The 18863-nt window shown below is 37.4% G+C and overlaps 1 protein-coding gene across 2 annotated transcripts; it reads right to left on the bottom strand.

The window, feature by feature from the left end:
* Positions 1-171: 171 nt before the first annotated feature.
* prdm15 (PR domain containing 15) lies at positions 172-18796 on the bottom strand. 2 transcript variants are annotated; one of them, XM_065259919.1, is made up of 24 exons: positions 18729-18796; positions 17961-18033; positions 17567-17660; positions 16536-16689; positions 16309-16461; positions 15113-15215; positions 14454-14723; positions 14009-14162; positions 13808-13929; positions 13164-13258; positions 10986-11073; positions 8659-8826; positions 6677-6771; positions 6449-6580; positions 5183-5326; positions 4876-5039; positions 4721-4800; positions 4465-4584; positions 4227-4358; positions 2274-2357; positions 2000-2175; positions 1837-1917; positions 1523-1729; positions 172-1420 (listed from the first exon to the last, which is right to left on the bottom strand). In XM_065259919.1, exons 2-24 carry the CDS (start codon positions 17989-17991, stop codon positions 866-868), a joined length of 3402 nt encoding a protein of 1133 aa, XP_065115991.1. In that variant the 5' UTR covers positions 17992-18033; positions 18729-18796; the 3' UTR covers positions 172-865. The 2 variants fall into 2 exon arrangements, with proteins under 2 accessions (XP_065115991.1, XP_065115992.1); XM_065259920.1 differs by having other exon boundaries at positions 14454-14720.
* Positions 18797-18863: the final 67 nt, after the last annotated feature.

The raw sequence follows: 18863 nt of genomic DNA, 5'->3' as shown, positions 1-18863 counted from the left end.
CTGGGAACGTTCGTGTAAGCTTCGTGCGCTAGCACCCCTAGCGGGTATCAGGAAAATTACCTGTTACATGCAAACATTAAACTTAGTTGATTATACAAAAATTAAAACTAATACAATGATTTTTAAAAGGTTTCTAAATGTACAACTTAAAAATCTAAATACACAGTCCATACATGCATTTATTGAAATGACAATTAAAAATAAAAAGACAAAAAATATATTTCCAGTTAGCACTTATGATACAGTCTACCTATGTGTTCTATTTCGATTTTTTTTTAACCCTTTGTGAAACAACATACCCACAGGTGGTACAGAAAAAACATTATACAACACATACATACATACATACATACATACATACAAGTCCTAATTTTTACAAACTAAGGTATCGTGGGTAATGTAAACTTAAATTGTTGGGCAGTGCATGCATTTTATTGTAAATAATGCAATAACAAATGATCTCTTACTTTGGCTTACAGTATTTTTAAATGCAACATAGCATTTAATTGTCTTTTTAGGTCATTACAGATGAATTTGATGCTCATTTTAAAATTGCATCATCACTCCATGCATTCAACAACTTAAAAAAATTAATTTTCCTTAAAAAAACACATTCCCAACATTCCCAATTTGCTAACATGGTCCATTGCGTTTTCAAAGAAAAAAACAAACATTGAAATTGAATTGAGGAGGTGAATTATGCTACCCTCAGTCGTACGTTTAACAGTAAGAAGTGCTGAGTTCATATTTAAAGTCACTGGTTTGAGCCAGTTTACAATAAACACCACGTTATATATATCGCGTGCACCTGGTCCAATTTTGTTATTTTTCTGAAACAATCTTTTACAATCAAATATTTATTTTCTCAGTAGCTAAACATCTGTGGTGCTGCAGTTGGCTGTTGTTGGCCAGGTCCAGTGACCTGCGGCTGGATCTGATGGCTTTGTTCTGGATTGTTTTGTGGATGTTCTGGAGGTCCCTGTGGTACCTCAGGGACCGGTTGAGTGTTATCTATGGCAGCGACGTGAGCTCCGTCGGCCGAAGCGACGGGCCTCCAGGTTAGAGCGGGTTGTTCTAGCTGGTGGGAGATGGGGTTGACGAAAGTGGTGAGGTTGATGAAATGCGCAACCGATTGCGGGGCCGACGGCCCTGCTGCACCCACCGCCTCAGTCTGGAGATCTGCCGGCCGGTTGTGCAGCATGGCTGAACCGCTGACTGTATCAAAGGTAACAGTGAGTATGGAGCTATCCAAAGTTAGAGGTCGATCGCTCGGGGTTAGATGGCTGACGGTGACGGGCTGTAGATTGCTAAACTGCGCAGGAGCAGGGGTGGTGATGGGGGTCACCGTGATGTTGGTCAAACTCACTGTACTAGAGGGAGATGGGGCTGGAGGGGCACTGGGGTCAGCCAATACAACCACCTGTTTGTGTGTGTGACAAAAGATACATTACAATTAAATGAAGAATTATGATTTCACGTTGGCTTTAAAATGACAAAAGATTTGGTTCCTTGTGGCACAAACCTGCTGAATGCTCTGCACAGCAGAACTGGTTTCATCTCTTACGGTGGCCGTGAACTCAGTGGTTTTGCTGGTGAAATCTGTGTACTCTGCATCTGAATCGGACAGCTCAGGTTCTTGAGGAAGGAGTTTCGGCCTCTTCTTGGCAGGATTGGAGTCTTTGTGGGTTTTCTCCGTAGTGAGACAACCTTTATCCAGAGTCAGAGGGGACTGGACAACAACAAGAAATCAGTGAATAAAATGTAGAAAGCCTTTGTCTGCCATTCTTTAATTTTCTCTCTTCTTTATCATGGCATACAGACAACTTTGATACATACCCGTGTGATACTGATGGTGGATGCGTCAATTGTTGAAGGTTCCTGCATATCGTCAAACTCACCCAATCGCACAGTCACAATCTGCAAGACACATGTTGCTTAAAACTCTAGATTTCCATTATTTTATGTGCGTGTGTTTTGTTTTACTGAACAGCTTTTTCACCTCAGGGTGTTTGCGGCGCATGTGGCGGTTCATGGAGGCGCGTGTGGAGACCTTGGTGCCACACAGGTGACAGCTCTGAGCCTCCACCTTATCGTGGGTCAACTGCATGTGTTTCTGTAGCATGTACTGTGTCACGTATTTCTTGTCACAGACCGAGCAAGAAAACGTCTTTCCCACTGTGGAGAGAAAGTAGAGATTTGAATGAAGCCAAAGTTCCTGTATTATTTTTATGATGCACAGATGTACTCTACTTACTGTAGCTATAAAACTGTACCTGTATGAATGAGTTTGTGTGTCTCCATAGTATTTCTCTCGCTGAATGTCTTTCCACAAAGTTCACACATGAAATCTTTTGTACCTACAGGAATATATGGAAAATCTTGGCATAAGGGTATTTAATGGGTACATATCACTTTTCCATATTTAACTGCTATAATTGGGTCCCCTGTGCTTCTTTCATCCTAGAAATTGTGAAAACGAACAACCCAGTAACTTAGTTTTGGTAAACCATTCTCTGCAAGTATGTAAAAATAGGTTATTGAAAATTTCCTCCCCTTGTGATGTCAAAAGGGGATCTTATTATAATATTACCGCCTCTTAATTTGCACTATCCAACCACGGGACTACCTTTTTAGTGCACAGAGAGAAAGAAAGAGAGAGAGAGAGAGAGAGAGAGAGAAAATAATTGACAGCACAATTGAGTTTTAATTTCATCAAACCACCATCATTGTGATCAGTATCAGTTAATTTGCATTTAAAAGGACACACCCAAAAATTGCAAATTTCTGCTTCCACCTACAAAGTGGCAATTTTAACATGCTATATAATAATAAATTATCTTTATAGTATTTGGAGCTAAAACGTAACATACGTACTCTGGGGACACCTTAAAACAGTAAATCTTACAAAAAGTTTTGTGAAATGTCCTCTTTAAAGGTGCAATGTGTAAATTTTAGCGGCATCTAGTGGTGAGGTTGCAAATTACAACGGCTCAGTCCACTGCTCACCTCATTTTTTGAAACATATAGAGAAGCTACGGTAGCCACCACCGGACAACCATGTCATCATCGGAGACAACTTAGTAAAAAAGTTTGGCTTTCTGTAGAAACATGGCGGCACAAAATGGCGCTTCCATGTCAGGGGACCCTCATGTATGTAGATAAAACCGTCTCATTCTAAGGTAATAAAAACATAACGGTTCATTATGAAAGGTCTTTATACACCCCTGAAAATATAGTTTTGTGTATTATTTTGCATTTCTGTCAAGAGATCCTTCTAAAAATTACACACTGCACCTTTAAATGAAAAACTGAAACATTGCAATAATGATTTAAAATATTGTGGATTCTTATTGGTGTTCGTAATCTACAGTATTTCATTTGGACATTTGTGACCCTGGACCACAAAACCAGTTGTATGTAGCACTGGTATATTTGTAACAATAGCCAACAATACATTGTATGGATCAAAATTATATATTTTTTATGCCAAAAATGATTAGGATATTAAGTAAAGATCATGTTCAATGAAGATATTTTGTACATTTCCTAGCCTAAAGGAAAACATCACAGTTTTTCAATATTTTACTATGTTCTTACCTCAACTTAGATGAATTAAAACATCTTTTTTTTCAATGCGTGCACTTTTAATCTTTGTACAGCGCTTCGTGAATGTGTTAGCATTTAGCCTAGCCCCATTCAGCCCCCAAAAAAGTTTTATTCTGTGCCACCATACTTACTTGTGTAACTACTCATGTAACAGTCTTTAAATAGGGAAAACATGGAAGTGTATGATGGCTTCTAAATTCATCCCTGTTTGGAGCCATATGAATGAATGGGGCTAGGCTAAATGCTCACACATTTACGAGGCACTGTACAAAGATTAAGTGCACGCATTGAAAAAAGATAGATATGTATTAATTCGTAAAGTTGAGGTAAGAACATAGTACAATATTGAAAAACGGTGTTGTTTTCCTTTAATATGAGTTGCAAAGGACTTCATTTGGGCGATTTTCTCAATATTTAGATTTTTTGCACCCTCAGATTCTAGATTATCAAATAGTTGTAACTCGGGCAAATATTGTCCCATCCTAACAAACCATATATCAATGTAAATCAGAAAGCTTATTTATTCAGATGATGTATAAACCTCAATTTGTGTGGCCCTGGGTCACATATTAAAATGTCATCATGCTATCTATCATGTTATCTGTTTAAGGTTACCTTACCTGTGTGTCTTTTGTAATGTTTCAGCATGTTGACTTTCTGGGCAAACTTGCGGTTACATTCTTTACATTCATATTCTTTGATTCCCTTGTGCAGCTTCATATGATGTCTAAGGGCATGTTTTGTCTTCATACCTAATGACCATACATACACACAAGTATATCCTGTAAATCAAAGTTCAAGAGGGCCACACAACATTACGCAAGGTGTATTATAGGATGGAGAGAGATGTGTTCATACCCTTGCCGCACTCGGCACACAGATAGTCTCTGACATCATCATGGACTCTCAGATGTTCTTTAAGCATGTCTTTTCTGGCAAAGGACTTTCCACATTGATCACAGCAGTGGCTTTTCACACCTGTGTAAGCCAAAATGATTTATAATCACCTTTAGTTGATTATCTGGTATATTACAACGTATAAATAACATTTGTGACCCAAATCCTCTGCCGTTAAGCTTTTTAAGCATGTTATATATCCACTAGACTTGCTCACCTGTGTGGATGATTTTGTGTCTGTCTAGGTTTCCGATACTGTTGAAGATTCGACCACACATTTCACATGGATGTATATACCTGCAGAGATGGTTTAAAAAGTTAACATCTTCATATATTCCTTAAAAAAAACAAAAACAAAGTCAAAAATCATACTTTTGCACTGCAGGATCGGGCAGGTGGTCTCGGTGGATGACCAGGTGAGCGTTGTACGTGGCCTTCAGGGCGAAACGGCGATTACACATGGTGCAGTTATAACCTTTTTCCTTATGCATCTCCATGATGTGTTTCAGGTAATCACGACCCTTTGCGAATGTCACCTGGTCGAACAAAGTAGAACAAGAGAGAAAGCAAATAGGTTAAAAAAATTATCTGATATTACAATATAGATATTAAAAATGCTAAGATAAAAAATATGGATATCTTTTAAAGTATCAGTGTAAAGATGGTTGTACTCTTTCACCTGACATTTCTTGCAGCTATATTTGTGATGTTCTGGATCGTTCTTCTCATCTTCTTCATCAGAGCTGTCGTCGCTTTCCTCCATAGAGATGCCAATCTTCCTAATAAAGTCCTGCCTCTCCTGATCGTCCATCAAAGCGATGTCCTGAGAAAAATGTGTTTTGAAACTTAGAGTGATTCATCGCATTTTAACTCTTTCCCCGCCAGCATTTAAAAAAAAGTTGCCAGCCAGTGCCAGCATTTTTCAGACCCTCTGCTTTAAAAAAAAAAGTTTTATCCTACCAAAATATGGGTATGTTTCTTCAAAAAAATCAAATTTTGAGCAAAAAGCTGAGATAACTCCATTTTTGTGAAGGACTTTTGATAGAGATCAGATGCAGAGCGATCCTCAAAACTTACACGGATATACAGCTGTTTGCCCTCGGGCGATACTTCCGGGCTTTATAAGTTGCAGAAAAGCGCCTCCTGTTGGATAATAGCTGTATTGTGGAAAGCTGAAAATACTAGTCATTGGCAGGGAAGAATTTTTCTTAATTTGAAGAGTTTGACAGGGAAAAGTTAACAAGCTTTACTTCAAATAAGTGTTTTTATAAGCTGTGTGTTCCCTGGGAATTGAACCCATGACCTCTGAGTTGCTAGCATCATGCCTTACCTGTTGAGCTAAACCCTACATGCTACAATTGCTCGGTAGGGATGGGTCAGCATTAGTCTTGCATGGGAACCATGGCAGATTTGAATGGCAAAGGACCGTATGACTGACACGTAAAGCAACCAATCACGTTTAGGGGCTTGGAGATGACGCCATGATAACAGACTGGTGTGCTACCATCATTCACGAACGTCTCTAAACTTTATAACAACAATAGCAAACATGTTAAAATACTTTAAACATGCAGCATTTATTCGATCTTGTTAAAGCATAAATTGAAAAATCTTTCTTCTTCGATCAGGCGGCTTTGTGTTTGTTTATAAGTGGACTTTTAAATAACGTGACACACAGGTTTAGTGTCAAGCAATGTCAATGATTAATTTTATACCATAAGGAATTTTAATATTTCAATTAAACTTACATTTTTATTAATAAAATGAAAAGGAAAATAAAAACTATAGAAAAAAACTATAAGAGAAAAAATCTTTTGCTTCCTCATGTTTGCAATGAAAAATGTCGGTGGGTCCCGGGAAGAATGATATCTATTTAGGTGAGTGACGAAGTGAAAAGTTTGGGTACCTCTGGACTAGTTGATCTTAAAAATATCCACCTCCTCACCTTAAAGTGTACGTGGATGTGATCTCTCAGGACGTCCACACGGAAGAACTTGCGTCCACAGATCTCGCAGGTGTATTTCTTATCCCCGTGGGTCAATAAATGTTTGTTCATGTTACTCCGACAGGAAAACACCTTGAATGAAACAAGTCATTCATGTCTGTGTTATTATTATATTCTTGTAGTTGCACAAGATGCACCGATGCGGCAGTCACTGGACCAGAATGTCACCTTGCCACAGATGGGACATGCCGAAGGCTCCTTCCTGTACTTGCTTCCCTCGTCCCCGTTGGCTTCAAGCTCCTCCTTTTTCATGTTCTTTGAGCCTGAAGGAAAACAATGGGTGTTGTTAGTGATGAGTAAATTAGGTTTAGAAACAGATGTAACATTTATGCTTATTTACTAAAGTAAAGTAGTTTAACTTAAGACTCTGATTTGTGGCTTTAATATGTGACCCTGGACCACATAACCAGTCATAAGATGCATGGGTATATTGCAGCAACGGCCCACAATACATTGTATAGGTCAAAATTATCAATTACCAAAAATCATTAGGATAATAAGTAAAGATGATGTTCCATGAAGATATTTTGTACATTTCCGTCCATAAATATATAAAAAATGTATTTATCATTAGTAATGTGTGTTGGTAAGGATTTCATTTGGACAACTTTAAAAGGTGATTTTCTCAACTTCTTTTTTTTTTGCAGCCACAGTGCCAGAATTTTCTTTTTCCAAAATATTTTCCTATCCTGACGAACCATAGATCAATGGAAAGCTTACTTTTTCAGCTTTTTTCATTTTAATGGTGCCAAAGAATAATATGTTAAATTGATCTCTGATATCTACATAGAAGGTATGTGGCTTTATTAAATGCAAAAATGATCCAGAAACGTTTTTAAATGTCCATTTACAACCCTAGGATTTGCCCTCAGAATGAAATGGTCTATTATAACCTTATTTAAAAGGGTTACGAGTAATAATGTTGAGCTCTGATCTGAATCTAACCGCAACACCCCAAGCGACGGGTTAAAAATAGAAAAAAATTTGTGCTGGGCAAAGATTAATCGCAATTAATCGCATACATTTTGCATAATATATGAGTGTGTGGTATGTGTTATTATTATGTATATATAAATACACACACATCATGTATGTACTTAAGAAACATTTACGTGTGTACATACATGTATTTACATTTGTATATATTATATATTATATATAAATGATAAAAAAATTGAGTTATAAATAAAAAATGTGAAATATATGTATGTGTGTGTGTTTAAATATACATAATACACAGTAAACCCATATATATTATGCAAAAAATACTTTTATATACGATTAATCGTGATTAATCTTTGCCCAGTACAAAAAAAAGGCAAAATCAATACATAAAATGACACGATAAAGAAAGTCGTGCCTGGGGACACGAAAAACGATTAATAGAAATTTGTGCTGAGTGACACGACAAATACATTCGTGCTCAATGACATGAAAAAAGAGAAAAATTGTGTCGGGGAACACGAATAAATAAATCAAGTATTTCATTACTTCACCACAAAATGGCTTGAGGTAGGGTTGCCACATACCTTATGTGTGAGTCTATATCAGAAGAAAAAAGATACAGATTTTGAGGAATAATCCATTATTCGCTGATTGGAAATTGACGTTTTTGAGGGGTAAGTTCGTTAATTATAGCATGACCTGCAAAACGTAACTGTAACGTCAATAGTAAAACTTCAGCCTAAACGCTAACTTATAGCATTAACTAGCATATATGCCAAACTTAGTATTCACAACTTTGTTTTTAGCTTTGTAACAACATTGTAATTCATTTGATGTGTAATTTAAAGTTGGGGCATACATCACGACTGTAAAGTCACAGTTGGTGTTATGTTGAGATTGGCCTGTTTTCCATAAGTTTCCAATTACATAAGTAGGATAAAACAATAGGGTTTTAGGGCTTACTATATGTCATTACCATGTACAGAACTCTTATCATTCATCTATGCCTAGGTAAATACAGTTTTACATTCTACAGCACCTTTAAAGACTTTTATAGTGCTTTGGTGTCCTTTATAAAGCATGAACGCTGTTGTTCATTGTAATTTCACAGAGGAAAGAAAGATTTTTGTCTTTGGAATAACATGAGCTTGATATGTAAATGATGACAGAGATTATAAATGTGTTATCATTATGTTAAGACTCACCAACAACATGCCGCCTCTGGTGGTCTTGCATGACGTCTTTGCGGTAGAACATCTTATTGCAAATCTCACATGCATAGAGTTTCTCTCCATGTTTCTTCTTATGCTTGGACAGATTACTATTAGTGGAGAAAAATCTAGAACATATCCCGCATTGGAACGTTTTGTCATCTGCAAGAGGAGAACATACAAAGGAGATGTTGTGCATGTAGTAAGACATGTATGCAGCTTCATAAACCTTACCAAAGATATTGGATTTTATGAGATGTGGCAATGCTATAACTATGAAGGGGCAGTGCAATGCTCGATATGGCCGCTTGTGGTTAAAGGATTAGTCCATTTTCTTAAAAATAAATCCAAGTAATTTACTCACCACCATGTCATCCAAAATGTTGATGTCTTTGTTCAGTCGAGAAGAAATAATGTTTTTGAGGAAAACATTCCAGGATTTTTCTCATTTTAATGGACTTTAATGGACACCAACACGTAACAGTTTAATGTAGTTTAAAATTGCAGTTTCAAAGGGGCTCTAAACGATCCCAAACAAGGCATAAGGGTCTTATCTAGCGAAACGATTGTCATTTTTGACAAGAAAAAAAAATTCACTTTTAAACCACAACTTCTCGTCTATCTCCGGTCCTGTGACGCGCCCTCACGTAATTGCGTAATAACGTGGAAAGGTCACGTGTTACATATATGAAACGCAAACTTGCGGACCATTTTAAACAATAAACTGACACAAAGACATTAATTAGTATCATTCCAAATACAACAACGTCGGAACGGTCCTCTTTCTCCACACTTGTAAACACTGGAGCGTAGTTTCACATACGTCTTCTGTGACCTGTTGATGTGATGATGTATTGCGTGAGGTCGCGTTGGCACGTCACATGACCGGAGATAGGCGAGAAGTTGTGGTTTAAAAGTACATATTTTTTATTTTTATTGTCAAAAATGACAATCGTTTTGCTAGATAAGACTCTTATGCCTCGTTTGAGATCGTTTAGAGTCCTTTGAAACTGCAATTTTAAACTGCATTAAATCTGTTGGGGTCCATTAAAAACCATTAAAATTAGAAAAATCCTGGAATGTTTTCCTTAAAAAAAACATAATTTCGTCTCAACTGAACAAAGAAAGACATCAACATTTTGGATAACATGGTGGTTAGTAAATTATCTGGATTTTTTTTTAAGAAAATGGACTACTCCTATAAAAAAAACTGTGTGCAGCAGCTGAAATTAGAGCTGAAGATCTTTGCCCGAACCCGACGGGACCCGTCGGGACCCGACGGGCTCGGGCGGGTTCGGGCTTCATTTCTAACATTTTACACGGGCTCGGGGCGGGCTCGGGCTTCCGCTCCGGCTTTGTGAGGTAAATGAGCGGTCAAGTTCAAATCAGTAGCGCAGGATCGCGCTGAATTCATTTACAATGGATTTAATGATTTTCCTCATCAAAAACATGTAGCCTAATCTTGGTGAGTAGGTTTTTCAATGTATAACTAAATATGAATCGAGTCTTACATAATTTAGACAGAGGATATAGACTAATGTTGGCAGTAATGGAGAGAAGTGCCGACGCAAATCCCGCGGTGCCTGCCTCTTAATTTCGTTATTGCCAAATACCCATCTTAATTCAGAATGTATTATCTTAATTTAATTCGTTAAGAAATAATAATTTTATTGGCATATTTATAGTGTATTGCATAAGCCTATTTAGAATGAGATGTTACAGATGACTTACTTTATTTCTTTGTTTCAACTTCCAAGTGGCGTGTAGATTATTAGTCATGAATAAATAATGTTAAAACCTATGTAAATTTCTCATTCTTGACAAAAGCTGTGTGTGTGCGCACATTTAAATAATGTCGGGCTGTAAACGGGTTCGGGCTTTTAAAAAGCTGTCAATCTAAATGTACGTTCGGGTTCGGGCTGCATTCTGTCGGGCTCCGGACATTTCGGGCCTAACTTTTAAGGCCCGATTACAGCTCTAGCTGAAATGACTTGATGTCAGGTTTAATTTATGGTCAGAAATATGTTGTTTTATTGTGATTTTAGAACAGGATTTTAGAAATATCTGTCTTTCCCCATTCACGTAGAAAGGACTTTAGTCTTGCATGACTGAAATAACTGCACTGAGGTGTTGCAAACATGGCCGCCAAGTGGGCGACTTCCCTCCATAAAGGGTCTAAGTAATTGTCCAAAAACACAAATCTTCACATTATAATTTTAATACTTCTTATGTTTTGAGGCTGTTTTGCTGGAGTGATGCAAACTATTTGATTTTTAATTAAATAAAATGTCAATAATCAAATAATCAAGCATATTCTTTACCTGTCCTGCAGTTATGAAATCTTAAGGCATTTTCCACTCGGAAGGATTTTTCACAAGTTAAACATTTGTACTTGTACTCTTTGTCAGACTAGAAGCACACAAACACACAGAAAGCATATATAACACATACTATCACAGACAGGGATATACAAAGTTTCACAGTAAGTCGCGTGACATTTTGAATATGTTATTTTTAGTGATGCACCAATGTATTGGCCACCAATATTTTTCGGCCGATTTTTGATGAATTTGAAACCATCGGCATATCGGCAATAGCACGAGAAAGGCCGATACCGATTGTTTATTAATTAACTGCATAAAGAAATCCATTATATGTAAAAAAAATTGTTAATGTTGTTAATAAAATAAATGCTGAATAGCAAAAACCACATTTGAAGGTTGTCATGCCTTCTTATTATATTTGTTTTAGCTTAATTTGTGTCTCTCTTATTATGTTGGTCAGTTAAATGTTAATTAGATCCAATCCATGTTCAGTAAAAATAATTTGATGCAGAAATAAACTAGCTAATAGACCAACTGTATAGTATTGTATACAAGTGTTTAATATCGGTATCCGCATCGGTATCGGCCAGAAGTTGCCTGTTTAAATCAGTATCGGCCCAAAAAAATCCTATCGATCCATCCCTAGTTATTTTAAAGGCCCACTGTGTAGATTTATAGTGGTGAGACTGTGAATTGCAACCAACGGCTCAGTCTACAGCTTACCCCTCCCTTTCGAAACGCATAGAAAAGCTACAGTAGCTGCCACAGGTCAAACACGTCATTGTCTGAGACAACATTGTGACAAAACACGCTCTTTAGAGAAGTTTGTCCATTTAGGGCAACTGTAGAAACATGATGACATGAAATGGCGACTTCCATGTAAGGGGACCTGCGGTGTATGCTAAAAAAGCTTTAAAACGCCTACAGTTCATTTGTAAGGTCTTTATACACCACTAGGGCTGTCACTTTTCGTTCGAAAATCGATTGCACAATCGATCGGACCAACCAAAAAAAGTTTCGAAAACGAAAATAGGCAATCGATTTTAACCAAATATATACACTATTAATTTTAAAAGAATTAAACAGTTAAAAATATAGATGTAACAAAACTCACAAACAAGCAGAAAAAGAAAATAAATAATTCCGAAAGTGCAGTAGGTGTGCGAAAGCTAGACAGAAAATACCCAGCAATTTTACGCACCTATAGTTTCACGCTTTCAATCGCTGCATCTAGTGTTTTGCAAAGAAAATGGAGGACAACGTCAATAAACCTGTGCAACACGAGAGAGCGTCGAAATTGTGACGTTACAGGAGATGAAGGAGTTATGACAAGGAGCCACCCTTGCGAGCTGACAGCAACCCGCTTTTGTGATGGAAGATTGGCAGTACGAAATACGCAGCTGGCAACGAAGTACCCGAGTTTCCCTGGGACATCAGTGCGGTCGGAGTGCGTCTTCTCAACAGATGGACATATGAATGAAAAGCGCTCTGCTCTTGACCCCTAAAATGTTGATCCACTTGTTTTCCTGACCAATAATTTGTAATGGCCCTATTCTTTTTGCGCATTTCATTATGCCTGCCTAGTGCCGCCTAAGTGTCGGTTACGTTTAATAAAAAAATACACAGCATGTTCTCAACTTCAAGTAAGTCTATTTAAAGTTTCATTTTTGAACAGTTGTTTGAAATGGATCGAATCATTATTTAAAATAATTTTTGAATTGCCTAAATCATAAAAGCAGCCGGTTGAAGCCTGCAGTAATGTTTTTCATTTATGGCAGCAGTCCACTCTGTATATATTTTTAGAGAATGTTGCACTACTGTTGCTGTTTTTTATTCTGCACGAAACTTAATGACAATGAATAAGAAATATTGCTGACTTGTGCGTTTCAGGCGCTCACTTTACATTTGTCTGTTATTTGGCGTTGAAAATGGAAACGTCTTTTTTAGACATGGAAAATCGATTTTACAATCGATTCAATGAACACTTATATATTAAAAATCGAAAATGATTTTTTCACAAAAGTGACAGCCCTATACACCACTTATAATATAGTTATTTATATTATATTGTATTTCTGTCAAGAGAACTTTCTAAACGTTACACAGTGCACCTTTAAGTGTAAAACCTCACCACCTACAACCATTAGTGATTATAAAGGTAAAAGCGTGCCGTACCTCATTCTTGCTGTGTTTGTATGAAATATGCTGTTTAAGACTTTCCTTTCGACTGAACATCTTGTCACACTCATCGCACTTGAAACACTTATCACCTGTAAATCAACATTAAACCATTAACAAACACACATTCTGAATGAGTTATGTTGGAAACGTTAAAGGATTAGTCCATTTTCTTTAAAAAAATCCAGATAATTTACTCACCACCATGTCATCAAATGTTGATGTCTTTCTTTGTTCAGCGAAGAAGAAATTATGTTTTTTGAGGAAAACGTTCCAGGATTTTTCTAATTTTAATGGACTTTAATGGACCCCAACACTTAACAGTTTTAATGCAGTTTAAAATCGCAGTTTCAAAGTACTCTAAACGATTTCAAACGAGGCGTTTCGCTAGATAAGACCCTTATGCCTCATTTGGGATCGTTTAGAGTCATTTGAAACTCAGTTGAAACTGCAATTTTAAACTGTTACGTGTTGGGGCCCATTCAAATGAATAGAATCCTGGAATGTTTTCCCCAAAAAACATAATTTCTTCTCGACTCAACAAAGAAAGACATCAACATTTTGGATGACATGGTGGTGAGTAAATTATCTGGATTTTTTTAAGAAAATTGACTAATCCTTTAAGGATGAAGGGACGTTACCGTGGGAACGGATGTGTCGGTTGAGATTGCTACTGTTTTGAAACACTTTGCTGCAGAGGCAGCACTGATAAACACGTTTGTGATCTCCGCCCTGTCGCAGGGACCGTTTCTTCAATCCAGATCTAAAAATAAAGACAAATTTGTTGCTTCAAAACACAGCATGGGATGTAAGAATTGGTCTGTGTTTTGTTCTGTCCTTACTTTCCAGAAGAGATAGAGGGGCGTGTCACCCGTGGGGGTTTGAGTGACGAGCCATCCCCATCATTTATGAGCTTCTGGACATCCAGCACAGGCAGGGAAAGATCTGAAGTGACTGCAGTGAGTGGCTCCTCACCGGACACATCAGCAGGGGCTTCTGAAGGATCGTGGATGAAACACAAAAGTCATTCAATATTATTTTGGAAAACGACTAAAATGGTCAAGTCAAGTATTACGGCTAAATGCACTGTATTTGGCTAATTTGCTAGTCATGTGTATACTATTAAAGTTATTGTTTGACTGATTTATTGGCAAAAATAACAGCAGTCAATAAACAACTGGAGTTATGATAAAGCGTTTTATTGGGTAAATATTCTTAATGTTAAATCTTATGCGTAGTTAAGAGAATATTCAGCCAACCAAAAATATGCCATAAATCCTCCCTCACCTTGATTGACATTGGTTGATGCAGGTTTCTGAGTTCTCTTTCGCCGCGGCCTGCCTTGTTTTTTGTTTGGCTCTGGTGGGGTTGGGGTACTATTCGGGGTGTTGCCCAGGGGTACAGTCTCTGTCACCTGCTGGACAGGAGGGTCTGTGCTAGGAGCTGGAGTCGTCTTAACTGGCTGAATCTGGCAGATGAGTTGCTCTGGAACAGGAAGTTCTGAAAGAACTGCTGGTGGCGTCCGCTGAATAAACTCAGGTTTATTTGAAACCACTTCTGAGAACATGAGAGGATGAGTCACTGTATACACTGTTTGTGTGTGTGAACTATATATAAATATTAGTCGTGGAAAAAATTAGGAGACCACTATAAGTGTATATTAATTTTTTACCACACAATTCCGATGTTTGAATTCCGATTTAAGGAACAATTCAAAAGTGAATATTAAAATAGAATAACCCTGTTTTTTAATCACATCTTTCATATAGGCCTTGCCAAGCTTTCAGTCTTTTACATTTAAAATGACTTTATTGTCACTCCTGTGCTTTGGTTTTGTTGGAATTCAACAGACATCAGACTGAAATGGTCACAATACATGTAAAAAATGATCATTAAAACCAAAACTGGAGTAGGTGAATATAGTGGCTGCTGGTGTTCGTGAGTACCTGGTGGAGGTGGAAGTACAGGAGGCCTAAGAACTTGCCGATCCATTTTTTTGGCATAAAAAGCTCCATACCAGACTCTCAACTCTGATCCAGGTAGCACATCCTTTGATAGAGAGAAACAATAACAATAAATACATTTGAGCAATATATTAGGCATTTGTAGCTTAATAACAAAGACCAATAATGCTCCATTTTACAAGTCAAACTAGATATTCTTATAACTAAAGAAACAATAAGTAATGCTTGCCCGTGCAAAACTTGCTGTGGCGATGCTATAATGTTATAGGTGGTTGTCAGGGTTGGTATTAGGATCAAGTGTCTATTGCCTCTTTTCAGCAATAGACACTATAGTAACATAATGTATTGGTATTGGTGGGAGGGGAGCGGAGAAAACAGAAAAAGGTTATTTAAAGGGGACATTTTTAAGATGTAAAATAAACATTTGGTGTTCCAAGAGTACGTATGAGAAGTTTTAGCTCAAAATATCATATAGATAATTTACTATAACATGTTAAAATTGGCACTTTGTAGGTGTGAGCAAAAATGGGTGTGTCATTTTAAATGCAAATGAGCTGATCTCTGCATCAAATGGCAATGTCATGTTAGATAGTGCAGATTAAGGGGCGGTATTATCCCCTTCTGACATCACAAGGTTGAGACGAATTTCAATGACCTATTTTTTCACCAAAAAAAAAAAAAACAAGTTACTGGGTTGATCTTTTTCACATTTTCTAGGTTGATAGAAGCACCGGGGTCCCAATTATAGCACTTAAACATGGAAAAAGTCAGATTTTCATGATATGGCCTTAAACTTATTGGGGGCGATTTCCCGGACAGGGATTAGACTACTCCCAGACTAAAATAAATGTAAGAGCTGTCCAAACTGACAACATCTTGCACTGACATATCTTAAAATACATCAGTGCCCTTTGTTTTGCCTGAAATGTACAGAAGAAATTTTTTAAGTAAGGCATGTTTGTTTAAACTAGTTATATTTCCTAATTAAACTAAGGCCTATTCCTGGCTTAAGCTAATCTCTGTCCGGGAAACCACCCCATTGAGTTGTATATTATATTCCAATGATAACCATTTACATTTTTACATTTATGCATTTGGCAGACGCTTTTTTCCAAAGCGACTTACTGTGCATTCAAACTATACAAAACAATCACATTCACTACATATTATAAAAAGACCTGTGATGTATTGAAGTAAACATCATCATCCTGCTGGTAAGCAGTCAGATTCTGGTGTGTGTGGTCTGTGGCAGGTCGAACCAACATCATCCAATTACAGTCGTCTTCATTAGAGGTGTCAAAACACACCACTGAGCCGTCCTTCTGGAATATCTAAAAACACAACCGAGAAAACATCAAGAATAGCTCCGGACATACAGTTGCAGGTTAATGGCGCAGTGCATTACCTTCAAAGGAAACGTCCCCTCGGTTTGAAGACTGCGTACCCTTTTGGCCTCAAAGGGGCCAAATCGGGTCCTCTTAACCAGACGATGAAGCACAAACACACCATCTCTTCCCTCATCAGTCAGCATGATCTCCAAGCTCCCTGGTAAAGATGACCTGGAACATCGATGATCATGGCAATCTTAAGTTAATTTTTTTTATATGTACATATAAAAACATTTAAAGGGACACTCCATTTGTTTTGAAAATATACTCATTTTCCAGCTCCCCTAGAGTTAAACATTTGATTTTTAACGTTTTACCGCAATGATATTACGCAGCAGCTGAAAATAGTCCCCTTATAGTAACTTTCAATGGCAGGGGACTATTTTCGGGCAGTGCGTTATATCACTACGCCTGCTGCAGCCATGTTACGGCAGCAAAGTCCTTGAATATTATGCCAGAATGAGAGTATAGTTCCTAGCCATATCGGCCTAGAAAATCACAACTTTAAATTTTCTGTTGATCTTAGTACACGGTGTAACTACAGAAGTGTCAAGTTTTAAATAGGAAAAATATAAAAACTCTTTGGTTATTTTTTTGCGCGATTCTAATGGTCTAATCAGATTCAATGGTTTATGCTAAGCTATGCTAAAAGTAGTAGCGCCAGACCCGTAGATCGGCTGAATGGATTCCAAAGCTGTAAAAATCAAATGTTTAACTCTAGGGGAGCTGAAAAATTTGCATATTTTCTAAAAAGTGGAGTGTCCCTTTAAACATTATGCTTAAATGCTTGAGATTAGTTTTGTAGACAGACAAATGGCACAAAAGCTGTGGGATGGTACTCTTAAAAAGGTCCCAATATTTACCAATTAGGACGCATACCAGGGGTCTCCAACCTTTTTTGCGCAAGGGTTACCACAATCGATAAAATTATCTAGGGTTACTTTTTTATATAGTCTACTTAATTTTTAATTGTTAATGATTGAGTGTCTTTAGGGCAGCATGCACTCATTTTAAGGGTAATTTTTCAAAATCCCAAATCTCCACTCACCGTGCCCGACTCAGAACAAATGAGTCCTTTACAGTGACGACGGGTCCCAGCTCAGGACATTCAGAGTCATGGTACTGCCCGCAGTCATCACACCCTGCACAAAGATGAATGACCATCTACCACCAAGTATCCAAGTCATATATGATATTTATATATGTTTTATTGATACACCGCTTTAAACTAAACAGATTCAAAAGCTTCAAAGCAGGTCTACAGAAATAAACCAAAATATGCTAATTTTATTGCACAGCAGTACTATGATACATAAAATCAATGCTGGTTGAGTTTAATTGATTTCAGGTTGGTGAACACTTAAAATAAACCAAATGTAAAATTATATCCACATAATCATGCCCATTAGTGAGCATATGTGAAAAATTAAAAAAAGACTCACAAACAAACTCATCTGGTGTCTGTTCAGCCATTATGACACATCAGAGATGAGATGCGTTTACTAGTTTTCACACCTGTAACAAAATGTTTATTTATTTAATGGATGCAATTATTCTTTCTAAGCAACAACATTGTAGTTATTAACAGCTGTTACATGTTACACACATGCAAACACATATTTAAATGAACATGCATGCATATATAAATGTTTGGCATATAAAAGAACAAAAAATTATTTAAAACCCTGCAAATGTGTTTGTCTATCATGCAAATACAAAATAATGTGGTATCGCATTTTTGACATTCGCATACAATTTCCATAACAACTTTGTGTTCATGACATTGTTGCCAGTTAACAGAACACAAAGCAACAGATTTCACCCAATGCACCAACAACAACAACAATCACAACCCATCTTGTTATTTATTAACGCACAACAGGGAACAGTGAAGACGCAGGAAGTGTACAACATGCTCCAATACGGAGAGAATCCGTGATTTGGGTTGATTTCAAACTGTAGCCGGGTTTTAACTCCGATCTCAGGCTGCACTCGCTCTCTTAAAGCAATGCAAATGTAACAAAGAACAATCGGCATGGCGGATGGAATGGAGACGCAGCGCTCATCTGGAGCGAGCGCGCTTCAATGCCGTTAAAATCACTCCGCCGACACTTTTCATCGCTATTGCACCGCTTAGTAAAGAGGTTTTACACGTCTCCGTAAACACTTGTAAATAGAGATTGTGCAGAAGTTTAATATAAAGTCATTACCTGTCTTCCAAACGTCTACACATTCAGTGAATCCTGACTCCGGGTTCCAATCCGCTCCAGAAACCGCGCAGGACCGGAAATGAAAAGCCCGCGGGGGTTATGGGAAATGTAGTTTTCCCGCACTACTTCGCTTCA

Source organism: Paramisgurnus dabryanus, chromosome 10 (assembly GCF_030506205.2).
Source record: "Paramisgurnus dabryanus chromosome 10, PD_genome_1.1, whole genome shotgun sequence".
Classification (NCBI taxonomy): domain Eukaryota; kingdom Metazoa; phylum Chordata; class Actinopteri; order Cypriniformes; family Cobitidae; genus Paramisgurnus; species Paramisgurnus dabryanus.
Note: the sequence above shows the minus strand (reverse complement) of the source record. Positions and strands in the feature narration are given on the sequence as shown.